This window comes from Lichenostomus cassidix, chromosome 6, assembly GCF_008360975.1.
Source record: "Lichenostomus cassidix isolate B80296 chromosome 6, HeHo_3.0, whole genome shotgun sequence".
NCBI lineage: Eukaryota > Metazoa > Chordata > Aves > Passeriformes > Meliphagidae > Lichenostomus > Lichenostomus cassidix.
This window is the reverse complement of record NC_139487.1, coordinates 6454505-6480018: the sequence shown is the minus strand read 5'-3', so window position 1 is coordinate 6480018 and position 25514 is coordinate 6454505. Positions and strand designations below refer to the sequence as shown.

General features: G+C 45.6%; 1 protein-coding gene across 1 annotated transcript; it reads right to left on the bottom strand.

Annotated features, from left to right (window-relative positions):
* Positions 1–18057: 18057 nt before the first annotated feature.
* VAX1 (ventral anterior homeobox 1) lies at positions 18058–22701 on the bottom strand. Its single transcript, XM_085064499.1, has 3 exons — positions 21963–22701; positions 20051–20238; positions 18058–18591 (listed from the first exon to the last, which is right to left on the bottom strand). Exons 1-3 carry the CDS (start codon positions 22198–22200, stop codon positions 18058–18060), a joined length of 960 nt encoding a protein of 319 aa, XP_084920625.1. The 5' UTR covers positions 22201–22701.
* Positions 22702–25514: the final 2813 nt, after the last annotated feature.

Here is a 25514-nt window from a genome sequence, read left to right as displayed (position 1 = left end):
AGTGTAAAATTCATCCACAGGAAAGCATTAATCTTTGGATGAGGCAGGTATTACTCACTGAGGAACTGACTAACAGGGAAATATCATCCAGGCCATGCTGAGCAGGACCCCAAAGCTGCCCTACCAGTGAGCTGCCTGGTCTGACCCACTCCTCTCTTTCCTTGTTTGCTCTTCCTTGGTTTATAGGAGGCTTGCTGACTGCTCAGAGGCTCTATGGGTTTGGGAGGGAATGCCTTTACCTGCTCTTCCAAGGGGAATTTCTCTCTGTAAGGGGTTCTTTATCCAGCTTGTGATGCTTTGCATCCTATCCATTGCCAACAAAAAATCTAAAATGAAAGCAAAATATTATGTGGCAGAATGTAACTGAGAAAAATGTAGATGATGTTTCATCACAGCCCTCAGCTTAAATTCTGGAAGCACTGTCTCAAAGGCATCCTTTGCTCTGGGAGTTATCAGTTTCTATTACTAAATGCAAGGATAAAAGGAGGAACAGAAAACAAAATCCAGACCTATTCAGGTCTGATATATGTACCAGGGACATAAAATGGAAAGATTGGATTTATAAAGAAATGAAGCTAATGTGAGTGGCATGAGTCAGCTCGATGTATTCAGAGAGGGAAATGACTTGTGATGGTCCTGCAGCTCTTCTAGGCATCTGCAGAGATCATATCAAATCTATTTAAAATGTGAAATTTCTGGTTCTGCACGTCAAATTCAATTATGTCCCTGACTTTGACGAGGGCAGAGTTTCACTCCCTATAAAGACAGAGGGATGGACATTCTCATTGTTGGCTTCTTCAGAGCAGTTCCTTCAGTGATTCCTCTTTTAATGAGACATATTACTCTGGCTGTGAGGGAAGGCCAGGTTCTGCAGACCTTATTTCAATGACGTGTGGTTGAGTCAATATGAGTTTTGCTTGAGTCAGGGCTGCAGATGTGACCCTGTGTTTTGATAAGCCAGCCCCAGAGAGGAGAATTGCTTTATAAGCAGCACAGGTAGGCAGAGCAGGACCAGCCAGCCAGGACTAGGGAATAACTTTAGAAAACTTGTGAAAACAAGGGAGAGATTGTAAAACCAAAAAGCTATTTTAGTTACAAACAGGTGTCCTCCAAAGCTCTTAAAATTTACCTGTTCAGCACAGTATGCAACTGTTTGAGGTATAATGTATTGACTTTTCTTGGAAAGAATAATTTCTCTTTTGTACTTAGCTGCCTATTTTGCCTTACGCTGAACTTTTGTCTTTCCTGGAAGTTCCTCATTTGAACACTTGTTACCAGATTTTATCTACCTATGTAATGATCAGGAGGGAAGAATACACCAGGCATGCTTTTTTCATGTTCTCATGTCTTAAGCATGGAAAATTCCTGTATCAGTCAAGCCTGATGATAGGCCCTGGACACAAAGTAAATTAAAATAACTAAGTCAGCAACATATAAATGTAGTTCCTCATAAAAAAGCAGCAGTGCCATGGATCACTTGGCCTTCCTGACCTGCTGCAATCTATCAAAATCTATTGATAGAAATAAACCTTGAATAAACCTGCTAATACATCTCTTCTCTGAGAATCACTTCTGCCACCATACTTATCACTGGTGTCAGCTTGGGCCTTTTGATTCCTTCTCAAAATGCATGTCTGCACCCTGTGCATGCTACTCACTTCTTAATCTTTCTTTCAAGAGAGCACAACCACCTTGATTTGGGGGTTTAACTTGTACAGGCAAAGAAAAGCTGCCACACTTCAGCAATATTTCTCAGTCAACAAAGACTGTGATGCCAATTGCTGATCTTAGCCATAATTATTGAAATTTTTTTTCTTTGGAAACACACAATTATGGAATTCATTGTAGACATACTGTATGTACTAACTTAATTTTAGCTGTATAATCTTATAATGGACATCAGTGAATAGAGGATTAGTCAAAACCTATTAATAAAGAGATATAACAGGCCCTCAGATATTTTCTTTCAAAAGGCACAGTAAGCTTCAAGTTATGCTTCTAGAGCCAAGCCTAAGTACCCAGCCTGCATAGTGGGCAGCACAGCAGGGGCAAGAGGGAGAAATCACTCCCTGTAAATTGTGGATTAGAAGAAAATCTATGATGAAGATCTGACTTTAATTTTCGTTTTGCAGAAACTGCCTTGTCCTAGCATCTCTCTCCTTTGAGGCACCTGAGGATCCCTCAAGGGGTGGTGTCTGCCCAGTGTCCCAAGCCCACAAGTGTTTCTGTTTGCTTTTGCATAAAAATCTAGGCTCTGTAAGGTTGCAAGGACTGTGCTGGTGTGGGGCTGAGCTGGGGCTAGCAAAGCACACCACCAGCAAAGGCAGCAGCAGGGCAACTTCCATCCCACACTTCAGCTCTGTGCTTCCATTGCTAATGCAGCAGTGTCCAAAATATCCAAATGTGATCTGTTCTAACGTGGATCAGACAGAGCAAAGGATACCTTTTTCTGCATGTGTGAGCACACATCTCTGTGTTTCAACCTTAGGAAGAATAAAAACTTCAAGAAGTTCATGTGGTAGCTTCTTGCAGTTGCCTTGATTCCATGCATCTGAAGTCGATAGAAACTCTGCTGCCAGCAGTGGAGGCTGGAGTGAAGTTTAGGTGAGCTGTATTTAAAAATTTATTTCAACACACATTGGAAAATTGTTTGGAAAATGTGGGCTAGGAGCAGAGAGGTAGCTAGAAAGAGAGGTTAGCTGAACATCATCTCTGTGCCACTGGGAGTATTTTAGCTGCCTGGCTTTTAAAAATTTGGTGAGAAGAGTGACACATCCTGAGATCTATCCAGTTAAATGGATCACTGTCATTTCTTTAACTGCCTGGAGAGCAGACTGTACCAAGGCTTTTCCTGCAGGGTTTGTGATTTCCTTCTCAGAACCCAGAGAGGTAATGCACAATTTCAACAACAACAAAAAATATTCCCATTCACCCCAGAAAACCCCAAAACCATAAGATGGCTGGCACGTAATACTACCATGGTAGCCCTATGCCACATGTTGTCTGTGGCTTTCTCAGCTCAGAATTTTCCAGGACATTTCTCAGGACACTCAAATCCAATTTTTAGCACCATTTTCAGTTTCAAAGCTCTGTCAAAGAATCACCATCCTGAAAAAGCCCAAGCACACAAGAGTATATTATTATTATTGTTGTTGTTGTTGCTTTCCCATTATGACAGGTCACAGTGAGACTGGGGCTAGGAACCTTAAAAACCCCCTGCATGGTGCTAGAGCAGATGGAATGTGCTGTTCCCTGGAGTCCAGTGGCAGAGCAGCACCCAGAAGTGCTGGCTGGACCACAGCAGTCCTTAAGAACTGTTGGCAGAGCTGAGGGGCAATAGCTGTCACTTTATTCTGCACACTTAACTCCTATTAGTATTAATGGAGCAGCACATAAACAGTTGAGAGCAGATCATGGCCTGCAGCTATTTATAAATTTCTGCCTCATGTCTTGCATTTTATAGCATTGTTCAGTGGTGTCACCCATAAGCTTGCAGTCACTGTGTTTCTATTTTGACATATACAGGAGTGTGCATGTGAAATTTATAATGGCAAAAAGGAGGCATGCATTTTGAAGTGTATCCTTCCACAAGGGAAGTGAATTTCCTTATGTAAACCTTCCTGCTGCACAACCCCCCACTCCAAGGCTTCGTGTGGCCCCCAAGAGCTGCTTTTTTAGGCTGCTGGTGCCCTCACCATCTTGTGCAGAACTTGTTTATTTGTACTGCAGTGGCACTTAGAGCTTCCCGAGGAGTGAGGTCCATTGTGTTATGTGCTGGGCACACAGCTGAATTGGAGCGAGCACGGCTTTCTCTGTGAGTGCTCTAGAGAGAGAATAGATCATTAAGGTCACTTGTTTTCCTTACAGAGGCCAAGGCAGGATTGATTCCTACATTATATTCTATCCGTGTATGTATTTTTCCTTCCCAGTTTCAAACAGCCAAGGTGCCAAGATATTACTCACTTCCCTTAGGAGAGTCTTCTGCAACCCAGACATCTTGTTCAGACAAAGTTATGCCTGAATTTTTCAAGCCCACATTTTTTTCAAATTTCATTCTATTCTTCCCAGATGGGGAATGTTCATGCAGAGAAGGACACTTGTCACAGAGGGAAAGGGGAAGGAAACCGTGGCCCCTGCTAGGGCAAAGAAAGGATTGGAGGAGGCAGCCTGAGTCAACCATAAGAAGAGTCCCACTAGCTCTTTCTACCTCCACCCACTTCCAGACACTCCTGGCCATGTTTGAGACAGCACTATTGAATCCATTCAGCACTACAGCATTGTATCTATTCAGAGAAATGCACTTCAACAGGCCAACCACCCTTAAAACCAGCCCCATTGTTTCTCCTAAAAGCCTCATTGAAATCTGCATATATAACTGGCTGCTGTTTTGTGAGTTAGCCATACTTGTGCATTACTGATTTGAAAGTGAATGCTCCTTGGAGGGTTATTTTACTTGAAATGCTGCTTCTCGAAAAAAATCTTCCTCCTTCCTCCAACAATGTAACTGTGGAGGCTCCACCCTTTAGAAAAATGATCAATATTGCTTTGTGAGCTGGGATCTGATAGGAATTGGTGCTGGTAAGGGCATTGGTTTAACAAAACACAGAGCTGTGTCTCTGTTTGCTGAGGAGCAGTGTTACCTGCCTTGCCCACCAGAGAGAGACAGAATCACTCACAAAACCACTCACACACACACACTTCCCAGTGCTCCTCTTGCATTCTGTCGATGAAGCAGTAAAAGCAGCTGGACTAGAAGGAGTTTCTCCTCAGGGACAAGGAGGAGTTATTCCACAAGGCTGAATTTTTTGCTATCAAGGTATCTTGAAGTAGCAAATCTAGTAGATTTGTTTGAAATCTTAACAACACAAGCACAGACTGGGTGCATGGGCAGATCCAGCAGGCAGACCCAGTGACAGCTACTCCTCCAGGGAATGGTGCAAAGCAGTGCAGAATGAAATATGTGATACGTCTACAAAGTGTACTTCATGTCTTGGTTTGACAAAATTCTAGTTGATTTCATTAATTATACCTAGAAGTCCCCCAAAACTATGTAAATGCATTATCAGATGTTCTAAATGAAACCCAGCAAATACACCTGATGTTTAATATCCAAACTGGTGTGCCAGCCTTCACCCCTTTTGTGAGCTCCACTTCGGGGATCAGCAATGTAGCAGCTTGCATGGAGCTTTGCTGAGGTAGGCACATCTCTCAAGATACAGCTGTGGTTTCCTGCCCACCAGTGCACCCACCACCCAGCAATCACAGAATCACACCCTGCTTTGGCTTGGAAGGACTCTTTAAAAGCCATCTAGTCCAGATTGCTCAAAGCCTCATCCAACCTGGCCTTGAATGTTTCCAGGGATAGGACATCCACCATCCCTGTGGGCAACCTGTGCCACTGTTTGACCACCCTCATTGTAGAAAATTTATTCAGTATATTTAAATAATTATCCCTTACTGTATCTCTACCAGCACTATGAAAAACCTCTCCCCATCTGTCCCCACCTTTCTTTTAACCCCCTTTAAGATCAGGTCCATCTGCAACCCCACTTCATTCAGCTCCTGACTGGATGAGGTTTTTTCTGCAGTTACTTGTGTGCAGCACTGAGGTGCATGCTAAGGCTGGCTTCCAGGTGCATTTAGAAACACACATCCAGCTCTGGAAGAGGGGGAAAAAAAATCTCCATCTCCCCTTTGAAATGAGGGGTTAAACAAACCTGTGGCAAATTTGACTGCTTCACAGAGTGTGGTAATGGAGTTGATGCCACGTGGATGGCAGAAAGTGTACACGATATTGGCCAGTTGTTTGATACTGCCACTCTAAAGGCCCCAAGAATTAGACCAATTTCACACTAGAAGAGGTGCCTGTTTCTCACATTTTCTTTCACAGTTGGAGTCCTGGTCACTTGTTGATCTTCTGTCCTCATAAAATCTTTCCAGTTCATTTAAAAGTTGGCTCTCTTGTGCATTTCTTAAATTCTTTCTGAAGCTCAAGGTTTGAAATGCTTATTTACTTCTGAGACTCCAAGGGCAAATCTGTAAAGTGAGCACCCTGACCCCAAAGGCCCTATGCTGCCAAATACAGTCAGCAAGAATTCGTGGTAAATGGGGCTGTGGGATCATGCTCCATGTTAAGTGCTGGCTAAGTGGTGTCTTGTACTTGAAGGCTTCAAAATCTTTTGCTGTCTCTCCAGCCTTCTCCAAAGAGTCTCTGTGATACAGGGCAGAAGTTCTCCACTGAGAGATGTTCAGACTTCTCTTTTTAAAATTTTACTCTCCCCATAAAAAACCAGGTGGTCATATAAGGCTGGTAAGTTATTTCCTTCCAGTTAAGGACATCTCTTCTTTCCCTATAATTTTAGAAAATGCTGCTGTTGAGTCCATTCAACGTGCTTGTTTGCAAGATAACTCACGAAATTATGGTGCTGCCTGTGCTGTTCCCTTTCCTTCTCTCAGAGCAGACTATGCACATGAAGCTGAATATTTCTTACACAACAACATAGACCAAATAGTATTATATTAACTTGTGATCATCTAGCCAGCATTCTGATTTAGACAGTGTTCATTTATTTCAGGTGACCTTTAATTAGTCAGTTATAGAATAGTTTGTTCTGGAAGAAAATTTTCATCTATAGCTTTTAAAATTATGGTTTATGTGTGGATGAAAGCACAACACCTCAGCTGAATCCTGTTGAATTCTGGACCTGAAATAATCCTGAATACTGAGGAAAATTGGTCCATACTGAATACACAGTTCTAGCTCTGGAAAGAGCCAAATTCAAGTCCTGCACTGTTTTGTGCTGCAAAACTCACCAGCTCTGGAGACTTCCTGTAGGAGTTCACCAGATTAATTCTTCATTTAATCAAGACTGAAAATGTTGCCTACTAGCATTGTTGCAAAATGTATTTTTGGTTTGTCTCCAGTCCCAGACTACCAAGAGTTAATAGACTTGATATTAAGCCATACACACTTGGGTAATCCCCACAATACTACCACCTACCAAAGCACACCTTGAAAATCTTTGAAACACACAGAAGGCCCTTGTCCTGTTATTCAGATGCAGATATATTTATTTTACATAAGTTGAATTGATTTTTCTTCTTTTGCTCGTACTTGTAACCTCTTGATTTATACACATCAAGAACTTACAATGAAACACCTGGTAGTTCTTTATGAAAATGTTAAAAAACCCTGACCTGGATGTTTAGATTTGTCTCTTCTTTTAGATCTTACACAATAATATTCAGAGTAACAAGGTAAAAAAGATTCAGCTTTACATCAAGGTTTGGTTCCTGGATTTGCTCTGCTGTTGTCATGCTCACTGCTTTGGCCTGCACAAAGGGACATTGCAAAACCTTTTTTGCCACTACATTTTTTTCTCTATTATCTATATATCCACACCTATTAGCTGTAAATGCAGGTTGTTTCAAGGATTGTTTTAGAAGCATACATGTGTTTACACACAGACAGATACTGAACTTCTTGGAAGCTCTCAGGTGAACTCTGGAAATCTTTTTTTTTCATTAAATTGTCCCACAGGTATTAGCAGGAGTATTTTATAGTGCTAAGGTAACCACAAGCATCTAGAAAGGGATATATCTGCCCTCTACACTGTGAAAACAAATGATCAGGTAGAAAATTATCATTCATCTCGAGTTTAATGTAAACTCGCATTACAGTTCTTTAAAGGGTTTGAACTTGTGGCTGTAGATTTTCCCCTGTTTACTATATTCTTAAGGATTGAAAAGCTATTTATTATTGTTATTCATATGAAAGAAGTGCTTATTGACTGGCCTAATTATGCAAATGCATAGCAGGGGAGAATTTCTACCTGCAAATCTTACAACACAAACTAAATAAGAGTGGGAGCAGAACGGAAAGGGAAAGCAAATGAACAAAGTGCTAGAACTGGAGCTCTCTGATTACCAACCAAGGTCTGCTCATTCTGGTGCCATTGAATTTGTTGCAATGTTGTACTTTCTCATAGAAGTTTCCCAGACACACAACCATAGTTATGGAAAGATCATTTAATGCTTTTAAAGAAGGATCCTGATTACCTACAGATGTTAGAAACATCTTTTAAGTGATGTTAGGGAAATGATCTTGCTCCTGTTAACTGTGACAAGACAAAACTGTGCTTCATGTACATTTGGATTATATGGAGGTTAGAAAACATGATGTGCTGGCTTTGGCTGAGGTAGATTTTCTTCACAGCAGCTGCTGTGGGACTGTGCTTTGGATGTGTGATGAAAACCGTCTTGGTAATTCAGGGATGCTTTTGTTACTGCTGAGCAGTGCTTGCACAGAGTCAAGGCCTTTTCTGCTCCTCAGGCCACCCCACAGTGAGCTGGCTGGGGGACACAGCTGACCCCAGCTGTCCCCAGGGGTATTTCCTACCATGTGGCATCATGCTCAGCGTGCAAAGCTTCAGGAAGATGATCACTCTGTGCTTAGAGCTGTAGGGCTGAACCGAGCTGGCAAACCTGCCAGATGTGCAGTGTGCTATCAAAAAGGTATTGCAGCAACCAAGTCTTTCATTTGAGACAGTTTTGCCTTTCCTGAATCCTCTCTCCTGATTAAAGAGATTTCTAACATGACACCTCATCCCCGACCTCTCAATTTGGTTTTATCAAGAGCTACCTTACCGCTAAACCGCATTTTGTGAGACGTTCAGATCTTCTCATTTCAACTCCTTCCTGTGCCAATGTTGGTTGCTCTGCAAGGGTGGAGAGCGATTCCCCGTGGATCCCGCAGCCCTTTCCCACAGAACAGCCGCGGATTCCCCATGGCCAGCCCCGCGGAGCCCCGCGGTGGGGCCGCCGCTGTCCGCGGTGCTGAGCGGCCCCGGCAGGGGAAGCCTCAGCTCGCAGCCCTGCCTAAGGGAAAGGCTCTGCCTTCAGCAGGCACAATTCAGAGAAAGAAAAGGTGAGATCCCCCAGCAGCTCACCTGGCACAACTGGGCGTACATCACGAGCAGGTTTCTCTCGGAGCATGGGTAGTTATACATAAAGGTATTCTAGGAATCTTATTGATATTTCTATTAATTTGGGGTTTTTTAAGCATCACTGGTGCTTAAGGCACTCATGCAGAAAAAGATCATTTGCTTAAATTATTATGCCTTAAGGCCTCTTTGGCTGAGCTGGTGCTCTGGAGTTGCACTGTATTTTTCCACCTCGATTCATGTGTCTGATTGTCTGACAAGGATGTGCAGAAGTTAAGCTAGAACATTAGAAAAATTGTCTTACTCGTGGATAACAACATAGAGCTAAAGCTCACACCTTATGTTCTATAATAGTTATGTCCAGATGGATGTAGGGTTTGGCTCACAAAGAAGTTTTGAGACAGTAACACCATCCCATCCCAGAACGAGTACTCACTGGCACACAGAGCCCAAAGGTAAATACATGCTCAAAACTCCTATTTGCAGGGAGAGATTTCTATGGACATATTCTGAGCAATGGGATTTGAACATCTTCCACCAGAGTGAAAATATTTCTTCTTTACTTGGTTTTTCTTTATTATTCTGTTTCACAGTAAATATTATAGTCATTGATTTTTCATCTTTTCCCCATTAATCCAGTCTACTCAAATAACTTTCTCCTATTTGTTCTCCACATCAAATACACTTCCAAGGAATTTGAGATGTGGCATAGAAAAATTTCTACTGCCTGATTAGATGACCATTTCTTCTTTCATGTGCAGAACTCAGCCCTTGCTTCTGTGAAAGTCTGTGCTCACAGCACAAGGCATTTCCCTGAGGAGCTTTGCCACTAAGTCAGGCTGCCACAGTTCTAGTTAGAAATGTCAGGAGCTCAAATTGGTAATGAAATACAGACTAATAGATGAACTGGAAATGCAACTTATAAGTCTGGTGCTTTCCCTTTGCAACAGATAAATTCCCTACTTGGCTCTTCTGATAAAAGAGAAAAGTTATCCTGGACACAAATGGCCTATTCTAGGACTGAAGGCAGTAACTCTTGGTATCCTCTATGGTGACCATCTTCTCACAGAACACCATGGAAACACATGACAAAGGATCTGATTTCATCAGGTAAAGGCAGTAGGACACTTGGCAAGTGGATAAGAAGCAAATTCACCGAGTTTCTTAGGATCTTAGTCTTAACAAAGGGCAACTAATTCATGTATCTCATTTTTCTTATGACTGTATTCAAACTACACCAATGGAAGAAAGTATTAGATAAGCATGCAAACATGGTTAAGTACGTGTATGTATCAATTAACTTGGTAAATAATAATAATGACAGTAAAAATATCTAAGAAAACACAATACACTAAGAAATAATAAGCATAATCCCTTTCATTAAAAATGTCTCACTCCATGGGGCCAGTAATCCAAGGCTGTTTCCATAAGGCTCTGTTGTTTTAACAGCTGTGACATGGTATAAAGTTTCCTATTTGGAGCCTGAGCACAATTAAAGTCCCCCTCAACACCTGATGTAATGGGCTCTTATTTGCTAATTCATCTCAGTAATCAGCTGATCTTGAGGATGTTCACAATGCTGTGTCCAGAGAAATATAGAGATTATCTTGGAGCATGCACTCAGGATGCCTTGGATTGCCTATTTATCCCTCCTTAGCTCTTTATGGCAACAGACACTTTATTCTCCTGTCTGTTTCTAATTTCCATTTAGGATTTGGTTTATGAAATTGTTTAGAGGCCTCAAGGAGATTATGACCATCTAGTGGTAGGCACACTTTAGAGGTTTAAATTAGAGACCAGGCAGGAAAAGAGGGAAAGGAAGAAAGACCAGGGCTAGCGAGGGGTAATGACTGCAAACGTTGATTTGGAGTGGACTGTGGGGGTTGTTGAATTTTTGATCACAATTTTGCCTCAGCTTCATTTAAATATGAGTATACACTCACTCCTCCTTCTGCATAGGTTTAGATGAACATCACCATTTCCATTTCAGAGGAAGAGCAGATAGAAACTCAACAACCAATGGCTAGCAATGCTCTTAGAATCAGATATAAATTCTGGAAAAAATGAGAACTTGTCTTCTTAATTTCAGACCAGGGGCTAAGCCATGAGGACATCCTTCCATCCTTCTGGACACAAACCATATTTTGCTTCACTTGCTTCTCTCTCTAATAGCATTTTTGTAGCCAGGTGTGGCCACAGTAACTTTCTTGGTTTCTCTTTTGTGGTCTGGCTGGCTTTCTTCCCAATATCCAGTCTGAATCCCTGAAGCCACAGCTCCTGACTTGCCAACTTGCTATGTGCCAACGTGAGTTTCTTTCTATTTGTCCACGGAAATAAGAGAAACAAAATTGTGGAGGGGAATTTAGAAGAATGAGAACTCTATGAGGTTTTCCTAGAAAATTTTTCTCTGGATTGATGCCTGTGCAGCTAGACTAATGGACAATATTCTACTACGTAAAGGATACCAAGCTTAGGACAAACTCAAATTCACGTTAGCATTCATCTTTTATTTTGGGGACAAAATTGTAAAACCATTTTCCCTTTGATTTTCCGTCAGTCAGTGTGCTTCTGAATAGTTGCAGTGGTGCATCTCACATCCCCCTCATCCTTGAGCCTGCTCCAGGATCTCAGAATTTCCTGATAAGCCTTGATGGAACCAGGTGAGCAATGAAGTGTCCCTTGACCCTACCAGTTCAGCCATAAGACACTCCATGGTCATACCAGTTCTTGCATGGTAGAAACTACCAGAAACTTTCCCAAACAAAGTGGGGAAAAAAGGTTAAGCAATTATCCTCTGTAACCTTGGTAAACCCCTTACCTGAATTGTGGTCTGAGTGGAATGGTATCATCATTACAGCACTCTTTGAAACTACAAAAAAAGCCCAGTAGTTATGGACTTGGGTTATGGTCAGGATGGAAACTCAGTGATGGGCAAAGTCAATCATCTTGTGACCCTATAAACAGTGAAACCCTTTGAGTTCTCCTGGACTACAGCAGCTGCACCAGCATCTCCCTCTGATGAACCTGAGGGGAATTTTGATATGTACCTTTACACACATAGAAATAGGTGAACTCATCATTTTACCTGTGTGCCTGTGAATTGATTATGGTATGAACATTGCTATCTGAAATCTGTAGTTAAGTCATTGTTAAAATTGTAGTGAACCCTACTGAATCACTTTGTAAATGTTAAAGAATTCAATGATTAAGCACTGCTAAACCCTTTTGCACCCTTATCTTTGCGTCCATATCCTTTACACCTTTACCTGCTTCTGCATTCCCAGGTTCCTTACAAATCCTTTCAACTTGCTTCAAATTTGATCTTCCTTTTCATGCTTCACCCTGTGTTGCAAATAATAGAGTGAACCTTGCCATCAAACTCTGTCAAGCTGCATTTCCACAAACTCATATTAAACCCTGCTTATGCCAGTACTTTTGCTGGTGCTTCTTTAAGCAGCCAAACCACTCCTTTGTGAGAGCTGTAAGAAGAGGTTTCTACCAGGTAGATGTGCCTGGTTCTGTGACAAACTTTGTGGACCCACCTTGTGTGGATTGAGCTGTTTAATTTGCCCTCTGCTACATCTGGTTCCTTGGTTTTCTGCTTCAGCTGAAACATAAAAAACCTATTTCTTTTGCCCAGGCTGTGGCATCTCATCAGATGAGGCCTGTGATCCAGTTTTCTTGTACTGGCAATGACACCAAGTGCCAAGTAAAGGTTTGTGTTCTGGGCAAAGCCTCACTGGTGTGATGTTTTCATTCTTGCTCACAGCGGGGAGATAAAACAGAAGAATGGGCTGCAGATAGCTGAAGAGAAAAAAGCTCTGGGAATTTATTACTTTATTTTTTTTCCCAGGGAAAATGAGAAAAAAAAGGCAGCACCTCTTGGAAAACAATTGTATTAAGTACAGTCTGCAAGAACTGTGTATGAAAATAAGTTAAAATTATTTTGATTGCTCATGTAGAAAGCAGACAGAGAAAAGTGAACATGGTAAAACAATTTTAAAGGACGTGGTTGCAGAAGGTGGGAACATCTGTTCTGCTGCTTTTAATGACAGAACTTGGGACGATTCATGTTAACAAAAAGTAGAAAATTTATATACAAAATATAATAATTTTTGTTCTGTGTGTGATTGACTGTGGAACTCACTCCAATAGAAAAGTTTAAGACTTAACATTCAAACTAGAATCAGTCATTTACACAGAGATCAAGAATAGCATGAACACTAACAACTACGTATAGAAACATAATAAATAGATACTGCTCCTAAGGTGCTCAGCAATTATTAGAAGCAGAAAGATGGAGAGCAAACTGCTTGTTAGAAAGTTCTTACACTTGAGTCAGAAATGTCTCATGAAAGTTCCTGCCAGCCAGCACTTTGGTCACAGCCCTGGTCTGGGGTCACAGTTTATATTGTGACTGTTGCATAGACAGCATCACATCGATTGATTTCATTTTAGCTTCCTGATAATTTCATTAAACACTTGCTGGTGACTGTGACTTGATTCTGTTCAAGAGTTATTCTTTGGAAGTGTTTTTCTTTCCTTAAAAGAAATTAAATACTCTGAAGCTAATCACGGACCTCGTGTGCTTTTTTACATGCCACAAGGTCATGTATCTTGGGCTGATGACAGGATTGCAAATGGAGACAAAGTGGTCAGAGGCTGCACTAATCCCTGGCATGAGGGCTATGGAGGAGCAGCAAATAAAGCAGGGTCTATGTTAAGTGGATGGGCAAATGCTTTTGAAAAAATCCCCTAAATAGACTGATTCCTTTTCCCTATGTGTACCTGGCTAACATTGTTTTGTTCTTTCCCTGGGTGCTCTGGAGCTGATCCTGGGAGTTTTGCCTTCCTGAGAGCCACAGGAAGAGAGATACTCTCTGTATACCTGTGAAAATATTCCTCGAGTTCAGATGAACAGATTTCAATAACCCAAACTGCAGTCCATCTTTTCAATTCCTTGCTCACCCTAAGCCCTACAGGCTTATGCAGCTAAGGGCAAGTTTGGGGAAGCCTGCCTGCCACAGAAATACTTTTGTGTTTTCCTTTTAAAAATCACGCCAGATATAGATTTATACTTTGTTTATTTGCTTTCATTCTAAATATTCCTGCCCTTCACACTCATACATGCTCCCTCTGCATAAACCAAATATTTCTCTATTTGAACTCTGATGCCCCAGTGATGGGCAAAAATAACAATACAGCATGAAATGCAGCAAAACCTTTCAGCAGCAAACAGCTTGAGGGAGGTGGTATGTGTTCATTGCTCTAGTAGGATGAAATTCAGCATTTCAGTGAAAACAAGCAAGCAGTGTCCCTGGGCAGCCCACAGCTTCAGAACAGCTTTGGTGTAGTTGGCAAAAAAAAACCCAGAAAAAAACAAAAACCAAAAAAACAACCAACCAAAAACCAAACCAGTTTTTAAATCCACACTCGCTGTATATGTAGATGTGTGTTTGAATGATTTTTAACTTCTCCTATGCAATGACACAGGTGGTATTCCCTCCCCTTTTACAGAAATGCAGATGAACATGTTTTAGTGTGTTCCCTGGTAGGAAGTAGAGTGTTTCAGCTCTCAGGAAACCCCTGCTTTTGAGATGCTGAAAATTTCAAAGGAAACAACAAATTGCCTTCCTCCCTGCGGGGCTCCAAGATTTTGGCCTGAGTCACAAGCAGAGACTGAAACAGGACTGTGATAGCCTTGCATGGGACTGGAGAGTCTCTGCTTTTGCTCTCACCCCAGCCCAGAAGCAGCCTCTGATAGAGGTGTGGGACAGGTGAAATTTGAAGGAGACAAGAAAAAAAAAAGGCTAATTTCTTGAAGTATTTATTTAACTTGAATGCTTAAACAAGACTCAGGGCACATTCCTTTTTTTTTTTCTTTTAAATATTCAGAAATAATTAATAATGATAGTAATAAGAATAAAAATGCCTAGCTCTTCACATATGTTCTGAGGGCTGCAAAGATGTATAAGAAGACCTTCAGCTATCATGTCAGCAATTTAGCCTGGTGCTGGCTTCAATTGCCTTACAAGAGGAGCAAAGAGCTTGCACCGACCACAGTTCCAACCCTGAGACAGCAGATCAGGCCAGCAACCAGGGAAAAGGGGCCTTGTGGCACCTGTGTGAGGGGACAGGAATGTTCCTGCAAGCAGGAAAATCCTCTTTTTACATGAGGGCACCTGAGACAGCTCTGGCAGAGCACATTTGTGCTGCTGTTCCCATGGCTCACCACGCAGCAGCAAATTTAGACACTGAAATGGCCCCACGAAAGTCCTGCAGGACAGGGCAAATTCATCACACAGCTCAGCCCCACGCTGGGCAGGGCAGCCCAGGGAGGGTTTGAGTGGGGATAAGTCCCTCCTTGGCAAAGGCAGCCCAGGCCAGGGCTCCCCTCTTTGTCTGGGGCTGCAGGTGACGCTGTGCAGTCCAGGCAGGCAAGGCAGAAACCGAAATCTACCCTCTCCCTCCAGGTCTCCCTGGCAGATCTGTTTTGGCACATTCAGCTATTTTCTTTTTAACAACATTTTTCCCTCCCCTCCCTTAGAAATTTTCCAGTCTTGACCAGCAGTTTCAATGTCACCTCTTCAAATGTCACCTGCCATCCCCTCCTTCACCCCCACTGCCCTTCCCCAGATCATTTCAACACACTTCATGAAAACCCAACCAAATCAGCATCACCACCACATCCTTCCCTCCTAACCGGGAGCAGTGCATCTGCCCTGGCTGGGATGAGCTCATGGCAGAGCCCAGTGGAGCCACACCAGGGACCCGAGGGGACAGCAGGTGCCACCGTGCCGCAGGTGGCTTGGTCTGGGGAGCCAGGGCATCGAGGGGACTCCTGGAAAGCAGGGATTCTGCCCCGTGCTGGCTGCCCAGGAAAGACCCTCAGGGCTGGGCTGCCAAGCCGGATGGAAGCAAGAGCTGTTCAGAGAGCACTTATAAATATCCATATTTATGCACACAAGCTGTGCATGTGGATTGAGATACGCCTGTATATATTTCTGTGTGTTGTCACACACACCTATGTGCATCCATAAGTGTCTGCCAGGCTCGGCTCTGCCACAGGCAGGAGAGGTTCGGAGGGGAGCAGTGCCCTGCCAGGGGTGGCACAGCCCGGGGTGGCACCGGGAGGGCTGGGCAGAGCCACGGACACGACATGGACACGGACAGGGACACGGACACGGGCGGGGATCGGGGCCAGGGAGCCCTACAGGGGCTGGGTCAGAGCCGAGCACGGGGCTGGGAATACCCCAAACTGCCCCAGGAGGGAAAGCACCCTCTACAAAGTGTGCCTCCCACTCAAAATGAAAAACAAAATTTAATAAAAAAAAAAAAAAGAAAAAAAATCGGGAGGGTTATGTAGGGATAGGGGCTTGGGTTTGGTTTTTTCTTTTTCTTTTTCTTTTTTTTTTTTTGCAATTCACTTATTAAATGAAGGCAATTTGGGTGCTACAAATATAAGACGAAAATACACCTAATTCCGTCATCATATAGATATAATATATTTCACTCTCACCACATAAATACAAAACATCCAAATATCCAAAACATTCAGAACAAAAGTTAGTAGCAAGGGCTCAGCGCTCGATTCATTCATTATTTTTTCGACTAGTTGCCTAGAAACTTCAGACGTAAATAATTTACAATAAAATTACTATTTTCTTTCCATCCAGCTCCTTCTGTCCAGTTCTGGTCTATAGTTAATTCTATATTCTACAGCAACCATTCCACTTTTTGTAATTTTTTTTTTCTTTTTTGGTTACAGTTTGGTGGCACGTATTTATACAGTTTGTAAACGCCATGTGTTAAAGTTCAAAGAAAGAAAAGAAACTTAAACCCAAAGTAAATAATTTTTTCCCCAAAGAACTACCTAAATACAATATCCCTTTTGTGGCAAATTCAAGTACCGAAATTGAACAGAAAATATTCGATCCAAAATACTAGAAGGTGAAATACATATTTTTGTGGAGAAAATAGCAGTAAGAATTATGAAAAAAAAAAAGAAGATTGTTACATAGATGTGTTTTAAAGTACAAAAATAACAATAAAAGATAAGTTTTTTATATTTTACCTTCGTTTTAAATGAAATGTCAGCGATATACGAGAGGGTTATTTAAGGAGGAAGGAAGGCTACAGGGTTTTTTTGTGTATAGATGAATATTGAAATTATTTGGAAAAATCAAATAGAGCAATAAAAATTAAAATTACGATCGCAACAGATCTAGGTACAAATAGATTGGCGAGTTCCATGATTTATCTGCAGACTTGTTTTTGCAGATAAGGTCCGCGGGACTGGCCCGTGGGAATTCAAATTTAAAAAAAAAAAAGGAGGAAAAAATGAATAAAAGTCGGGGGGGCTCGTTGTGTTATCTGAAAGGAAGAGACAATTTCATTAAAAATTTCTGCAGCCACTGGTTTCTGTCCCCTCTATTCGTGACTGTGTGCTCAATCAGTTTCGGCCCTTCCCACATTCAAGATTTACCGTGAAAAAGAAAAGTTGCTGGAGGATTTCCTGACTGGCGTTAAGGGCTCGGTCAGTAACCGGGGGCCGTAGTGCAGCGAGTGTGGGGATAAACGGGAGCCACAGGTGGGGCTCCAAAACCTTTGTGCTTAGAAATCACCGAGTCTGGGAGACACAAAAAAACACCCCAAAGCGGGCATCACCTGGCAGCTCCATCCTCCTCTCTCCGAAATCCCTCTCCCTCGCTCGGCATGGGCTAAAGCCGACCGAAGGGAGCCCTGCCGACCCTCGCCCCGAGCGCTCTCCCTGCGCGTCCCTTCCGAGCGAGCGAGCGGCGCGACCTGCCCTCCCTCCCGCCGGACACACGGACCGGGAGCAGGGGGAGCGCGGGGTCCGCCCCGCTCCGCCGGGCCCGGGAGGAGCCCGCAGCCCTCTCCCCGGCCCCGGCCGCCGCCTCGCCTCTCCCCGCGGGCTCCGGGCCCCGCTCCGCCCCGGCCCCGCTCCGCCCCGGCCCGCGGAGAGAGCCGCGCCGCGGGGCTCGGGGGCGGCGGGGAGCGGGGGGGCTGCTGCCGGCGGCGGCCGCGCCGCCCGTCCCATAAATACCGCCACAAATAGAGACTATAAATATAAATAGGGGGAAGGTACTTAGAGTCAGTCCAGTGCTTTTTTCTCAGCGCTCTCTTTATTGTTGGTCCGGGAGTAGGGCTCGAAGGCGGACGAGCTCAGGTAGCGGGCCGACAGTTCCTGCAAGTTGCCCGCCAGCGAGCCGGCCACGGCCAGGGGCGCGGAGGAGAGGCGGCCGGCCACCGAGCCCAGCAGCGCGGGCACCGGCAGCCCGAACAGCCCGTGCCCCGCGGCCGCCGCCCCGTGCAGAGCCGCCGGCGGGGGTGGCCCGGCCGCGCCGCTGGCCGCCGGAGGGTGCGGGGAGCCTCCGCCGCCGGGAGCCGCGGCCGCGCTGCCGCTGCCCGCCGCCAGGCCCGGCCCGCGGAGCGCCGAGCCCAGCGCGCCCGTGGCGCAGGGCGGCAGGAGGCCGGGCAGCCCCGGCGGGGAGAGCAGCCGGCCTTGCTCCAGCAGCCGCAGGACGCTGCAGGTGGCGGCGGTCTCGGACACCACCGACCGCAGCTCGGAGTCCTTGCCCTGGTCCTTCTTCTGCTTGGTGCGCCGGTTCTGGAACCAGACCTTGACCTGCGGGCCGGGGAGAGAGGCAGGGTCAGCGGGGCGGGAGGAGCGGCGCCCCCCGGCAGGTGCCCCGGGACCCCGGCGGGCTCCGCGGGGCGGGGGGAGGCTGCGGGGGCGGGGGGGCGGCAGGGCACGGACACTTGGGAGCGGGGAGCGGTTCCAAAACGCACAAAGCCGCACTCACGGAGCACAATCCCCCACAGCCTCTGCCTAGTGCCCGATTCGGGGTCACCCCGGGGCCTTTAGCTCTGCGTCTTTAACCAGAGCTCTCGCTTCGTCCTATTTTACCGCAGGCCGGGAGTTCTCTGGGAGACGGAGGCAGCCCTGTCCCCAGCGCTTTATTCTAAGCCGGCTCAGCCGGAGCCCAGGGCACTCCGCGGCTCCCAGCAGCCGCTGCCCGCTCCGACTGCCCTTCCCGGGGGTAACAGCAGCAATGAACTTTTTTCCCCCGTATCCCAGCTTGGACTGTCTGTCTACCCCCCAACTCATTTTAAAGAATATTCAACTGAAAAAAGGGATACTGGAAGTCGCTCAAAAAAATAGCAAACCAAACCAAAGCCAAACAAAACCACAACAACACACCCATGGCAGGTTCTGTAAACTACGAGCTATTGAACTTGTCATTCCTATCCGGCAAGGGAAGAAAAAAGCTAATTAAAGTGTCAGGGGAATTTATTGTTATATGATGTTTTGTGGAAATATGAAACCAGCTTTAAGAAGTTTGTACTTTTTGGATGCTTCCCCGCGCTCTCGCACAGTTTTAGCCTGCCTGGCCTCCCCAGGCCTTTCTGCCCTGGAGGATGGAGGAGCTGTTCTCCCCCTCGGACGCAGGACTCAAAGTAGGGCCCAAACTTCAGCCCTGGATCTCCCATACCCATGAAAGCTCAGGCCGAGCGTCTCTAACCCAGCAGCCCCGGGGGAAAGTGCTCGTCTCCCGCTGCGGGTTTGAGCTCCTGTATCCCGCTGGCTGCGGGCTGGGAGCGGCCCGGCCTGCCCTCGCTTCTCCCGGGCCGCAGCAGCGCAGCTCCGCGCAACCGGGGGCAGCCGGCTCCGCTCGGGTCGGAGCTGGGGGAGCCGCTCCCGGCCCGGCAGGAGTGCGGCTTCGAGGCCAAGCTCCCTCCGAACCCCTCGGGCCGAGCTGCCTCGCCCGTGTGTGCAGGAGGGACCCCTTGGCCAGCAGCTCCCCTTCCCCACACACACAGAGATGTCCCCAGCCGGGACGCCTCAGCCACGAGCCCCGCAGCTCCATCGGGGATGCGTGCCCCCCGACCGGACACGCGTGGGCACCTCGGGGGCTGCCTGACCCCTCTGGGGGCTGAGCAGGAGGCGCTCAGGACCGCGGGCCGCCCGTCCTTCAGGCCGCAGGGCAGGGGGATGCCCGGCCCGGGAAGGGATTCCCGCGGCGCAGGGCAGGGCAGGGCAGGGCAAGGCAGCCGGGGCTCCCCGTCCTTCCTTCAGGCGCTACCTGAGTCTCGGAGAGATTGAGCTGGCGGGCGAGCTCGGTGCGCTCCCGCCCCACGACGTACTGGCAGCGCTGAAACTCCATCTCCAGGCGGTAGAGCTGCTCGGCCGTGAAGGAGGTGCGGGTCCGCTTGGGACGGTCCAGATCAAGCCCCTTAGGCAGAATAATCTCTCGGATTGAACCTTTGGCATCTGGCAAAGAAAGCCGCAGTCAGCTTCATACTCAGGCAGCCCTCCTCTCCTTTTCCCCCCTTTTTATCCTATTTTTTTCCAACGGAAAGAGTCGTCCCCAGCGCCTTCAAGACCGAGACCCGAGTAGGGATGGAGCAGTCCCTGCCACTGTGGCCCTGCACCTGGCCCTACACCCAAGGAAGGAAAAAACCCACAACAGAGAAGGAAGGAGGGGGCGATGGGGGCCCAGGGCTCTATAATTAATCCCCTCAGCCTATTTAAAAATTACTTTGAATATATTGCACTCACAGTGCTACACTGCGGCATCACCCACGGCCCCTCTGGGAAGCTGGGGAGAGAGAGATCCTCCAGGCCAGGCTTTGTGCCTGGAGTGCAGGGCTACTCTTTGTTCCCCTTGGGCTCCGGGTTTGGACTTGCTGGTAGCCACCACACACATCCCGTCGCCCCCAAAACTATAAACCCTTCTTATTATTTTTTTTAGTAATAAGTTTCTTATACCTTAAAAAAAAAAAAGAAAAAAAGAAAAAAAAGAAAAAAAAAAAGCAGGCAGGAGCTTTCTGGGCAGAGGCAGCACTGCCCCGACCTGGCTGCCTGCCACTGGGAACGTGGGGACACCTCCAGCCCACCCTGCACCGCTGCCGCTGCCGCTTTGGGGTTTTGGCAACGAGGAGAAGCAGGAGGGAAAAACAAAAAGGGGGGGGTGGTGGTGGAAAAAGAAACCAGGGCACCAACCGGCCCGCAGAAACCTCACTTTTCTGGTAGCCCTGACTGAAGGAAAGCGGGGCAAATCTTATTAACACGACCGTCAAGCTAGAGCCAGATTCAGGTTACCTTAAAGCCTTCCCAACTTTACTTGCCGTAATTTTACCTCCTCGGTACGTTTTAAATCAGAGACAATCACATCATTTTAATCTGACCCTCTCTGGGTCAACCAGTGGCGCAAGGATTAATTCTGGCTTCCAAGGCCTGCTTCCCAGTGATTTCGTTCTGATTCTCTTCTCTCCCTCCTCCCCCAAAACACACCTTAATAAAACTGAAATTTCTTCAGGTAAATATTTTTTTTGGAGGGGGTACGAATGAGATGATTTAGTTATTTTAGCTTGGAGAAGGGACGAATATTGAAGGAAATTAAACATATAACTAATAAGAAGTAACAATTAAAAAGCCCTTCGTCATTCCTCCATTCATTTTAAGGCTGGTGGTTGTTTTAAAACAGCCCTTTCCTCTGGGCTGCCGGGCAGGGAGAGAAGGGGGGAGAGAAGGAACCCCTGCCCTCCGAGAGGGCCTTGCTGCCCGCAGCCCCTCGCCACGGTGCGCGGCCGGGATGCGCGGGCGCGGGAGGAGCGCGCCCGGCCTGCCGAGCAGAGCCGCAGCCCCCCGAGGGAACGCTGTCCCCGGAGGGCTCCCCGCGGGGCCGGGCACCCCGGGAAAGCCGCAAAGCAGGACAGAAAAAAACCAAACCAAACCAAACAACAATAAGCGGGGCTGGCCCGTTCCGGGGCAGCGGCGGGGAGGAACCACCGCGGCTTAACTTTTCGCGGAGACGGCGGCGGAAATTGCCCGGGATAAAGCCGGGGGTCCGGGGCAAAGCCCGCCCGGTACGGGGGTCTCTCCCCCGCAGCCGTAGGAAGGGCTTTCAGCCCAGGGCCAGACCCGAGCAAAGCAATGAAATAAACCCATCAGCTCACCTTCCCCCACCCTCGCCAAACACCTCAAACTCATACCTCTAACTAGGATCCTCCTGCAATAGTCCGGATCAGCCGAACTAGATTTACTTTTATTACAACCTTCCGTAGCTGCAGAGGCAGAAAAAGTCCCTTGCTGATCCTTCAAAAAAGAAGTAGAAATATTTCCTTCAGACCCTTTGCTTTCCTTGCCCTCTTTATGTCCGTTCTTCGAGACCCGGTTAGCTTCAGTCTCTGAACTGCATCTAACGTCCATTTTGTCTTGTTTCCCAAACATGTAGTGCAATAAAAACAAAACAAAAAAAAAAAAGCGCCAACAACGATAACAAAAAATTTATAGAAGAGTAGAAGAAGAAGAAGAAGACGAAGTCTATGCTGGATATTGCACGGCTTAGGGTCAGATCGGTGGGGATCTGTAAAGCACCTTGAGTAAGGAAGATCGGGTTTTATCCCACTGGAAAAGCAGCGGCTTCCTCAGTCCCAGCGTCCTAATGTGACTGTCCAGCTTCCCAGAGCGCCCAGTGATCAGGTACTCAACAGTACAACTCTAAAATGATTTAATGTCTGCCTTATTACAGAGACATGTAGTTGTTAGACACACAGAGGGACGCGCACTCGCTGTTTCAATTGATTACGGGTAATTTTGCAGCCTCCACATTTAGGTTACCTCATGAATACACTAAATTGTTTGGATAATATATCAGATCGTAATGGATGGTTTGTGTGCTTGTCCCCAATCAAGTAGAGTTTAGCCAGTGAATAAACTGAAATGATTGGTCTTGCTTTCAGGAAACACACAATCAAAAGACTGAGACTTCCAGAAAAAAAAAAAAAAAAAGGAGAGAGGAAAAAAAGGGTGGGGGAGAGGGAAAAAAAAAAAAAAAACTTTTGACAAGATTCACCCTGAATTGTTAGCACCATTAGCAGCCATTATTAACTTTCTTCAGTCTGCCTTTGACCTCCCGATTATATAGTGGCTTTCTCCAAAGCACGCCAAATAAATCTGAATAAAGCTGCTAGGAAGGGCTGAAAAAATGCAGTTGCAGGGGGGGTGAAGAAAAAGCAAAAAAAAAAAAAAAGCCCCCTGAATTCTAAACAAACAAACAGATCCCCAGCACGCACACACACAAAAAGTTCTTCCTTCAAGCAGATCTCTCCAAGGAAGCAGGTTATCTTGGCCAGCAGAAATCCTCGTTAACACATCTCCCCACAGACAGCCATCTTAAACTCCTACCTCTCCTTATTTCAGTCCCGATACTTGCTTTTTGTGCTTCTCCCTCTGTGTGTGTGTGTATGTGTGCATGCATGTGTGTCTGCTAATTCTGCACCTTCGCAAACACTGAACCTATTCGCAGAGCCTGCTCATTGAAAAAAAAAAAAAAAAAAAAAAAGCCAGCTTTGTGTGCAGTGGATCTAGGAGGGGGGAGAAAGGGAGAGGGGGAGAAAGAGGGAGAGAGGGAGAGAGAGAGAGAGAGAGAGGGAGGGAGGGAAGGAGGGAGAGAGAGAGAGAGATAGCCCGTGAAAAATCTCAACTGCGTGATCCACTAAAGGAGAAAAAAGTTTTACTCTAGCTATTTCATTGTCTCTGCTACAATATCTCTGAGAACCGCAACAGCCAGTAATCCAATAAGACCATTGATTAGGCTACAATGATTCAATTCAAGCAAATGGCCTTGTGCAAAGAGCATGCTCCAGTCCTTCTTGTCACCTTGCAGGGCAGAAGCCCTCTTCATGCTGCTCTCCTTATTCATTCCTTTATGGGAAATGTAGAGCAAAAGGAGTGAAAGATGGCAATTATCTAATTGGACTATTAACAAACAATTCTCTGAGTGTGGCTGTCTGGCAGTGGTTCTTGGGCGAGGTGAAAGGCCACATGTTGCACTGGCCCCATTCACAAAGAGTTTAGGGGCCTGAGAGGGAGAGAAAGAATTTTCCCTGAGAATTTTTCACACAAATGGCGGTGTATCCACCGGGCTGGCTGTTCCCTGCCTCGTCCTCTGCCTGCCTGGGCCACTGCCTGGGAATTCCACCCACCTGGGGCAGGCAGGGCCAGCCGGGGGGTTTGCTGCAGATGATTTTTGGGGGAGAAGCAGAACTCAGAGCCCTTGCCAGGGTGGCTCAGCTCCAGGGGTTTCATCCTGCCTCTGGAGGAGGTTATTCTGGAGGAATAACCACCCACCCTCCTCCCATGGGATCCAGGCTTTGTCCAAGGTGGTGTAATGCAGGGAAGGATCCAGGGCTGGGGCCTGATTGCCAGAAAAAGGAAACTCGTGGGAGGAAAAAAGAATGGGGGAGGAAAAGGAAGAGAGGAAAGGAAAGGAAAGGAAAGGAAAGGAAAGGAAAAAGACGAAGAAAAAGAAAAAGAGAAATTAAAAAGAAGAAAAAGAGGAAGAAAAAGAGGAAGAAAAAAGAAAAAGAAGAAAAAAGGAAAAGAAAAAGAAGAAAAAAAGAAAAAGGAAAAGAAAAAGAAAAAGAAAAAGAAAGAAAAAGAAAAAGAAAAAGAAAAAGAAAAAGAAAAAGAAAAAGAAAAAGAAGAAAAAAAAAGGAAAAGAAAAAGATGGAAAAAAGGAAAATAAGATGGCAGTTCATAGCTAGATTTCAATGAGTTGTCTTTCGTGGAAATCTCAGGTCTCTGTCATTTTTTTCCCACAAATCACAGAATCATTTATTTGCATTGCCGTTGTCTGGAATGTCAGATTGAGATTGACGAGGTGTCCCCAAGATTTTCATCAAACCCTCTCATTCCAACTGTATTTATACATACAACCAGACATGCAATGTCCTCATTATGGACCAGGTTTCATTTTCCCTTACAGCCAATGCATCTCAGTGATCTGTGGTGATCTGTTGTTGTTAGTCACCACTTGTATGGCAGTCATAGCCAGGGGCCCCAAATAAACCCCACCCCATTGTACAAGGCTTCATGCAGCTACAGAGAGAGGATGGAAAGAGTTCATTTCCTCCATGGGTTTGCAAAGGCCTGTTGGGTGAAGAGATGCTCAGGAAACAGCACATTTAAGAGAGATTTGGTCTTTTGAAGGGAGGTGCAACAAGTGGAAGCTGATTAGTGAAATTTTTCATGTGTGCTGTGCTTAGAGGACAAGATTTTTTGTGTGACACAGATAGACAAATATATGTATATGTATGTCCCAACTGGACATGTCTGCTTGATGCTAAATAAAACAAAGTTCTGCTTCAAGCATTTTTAAGCAATGGATTTCATTTTAGACAGAACAGGCATAGTGATTCCCATAAAAGGTCTACTGTGAAATACAGAGAGCAATTATAATTATATTTGCATAGGTGTGTGGGAGTATGTATGACATTTCCCCCCATAGTTTTCTTTATGCTAATCTCTAGGCATAGGCCATAATAATAAACATGGAGCTATTGAACTCAATTACACTGTTTGAAGCAGAATATCTGGAGATTAAATATTATGTTTGTGTGATAATTTGGTTGGTTTGGGGTTTTTTTGACAAGCTCTTGATCCAAAGCTCAGTAAAGACATGGGGAATTTTTTTCTAGTTGTGCAATATCTTAATAAATATATTTTAAGGCTCTTTTTGTCCATAGAATTCAGCAGTATAA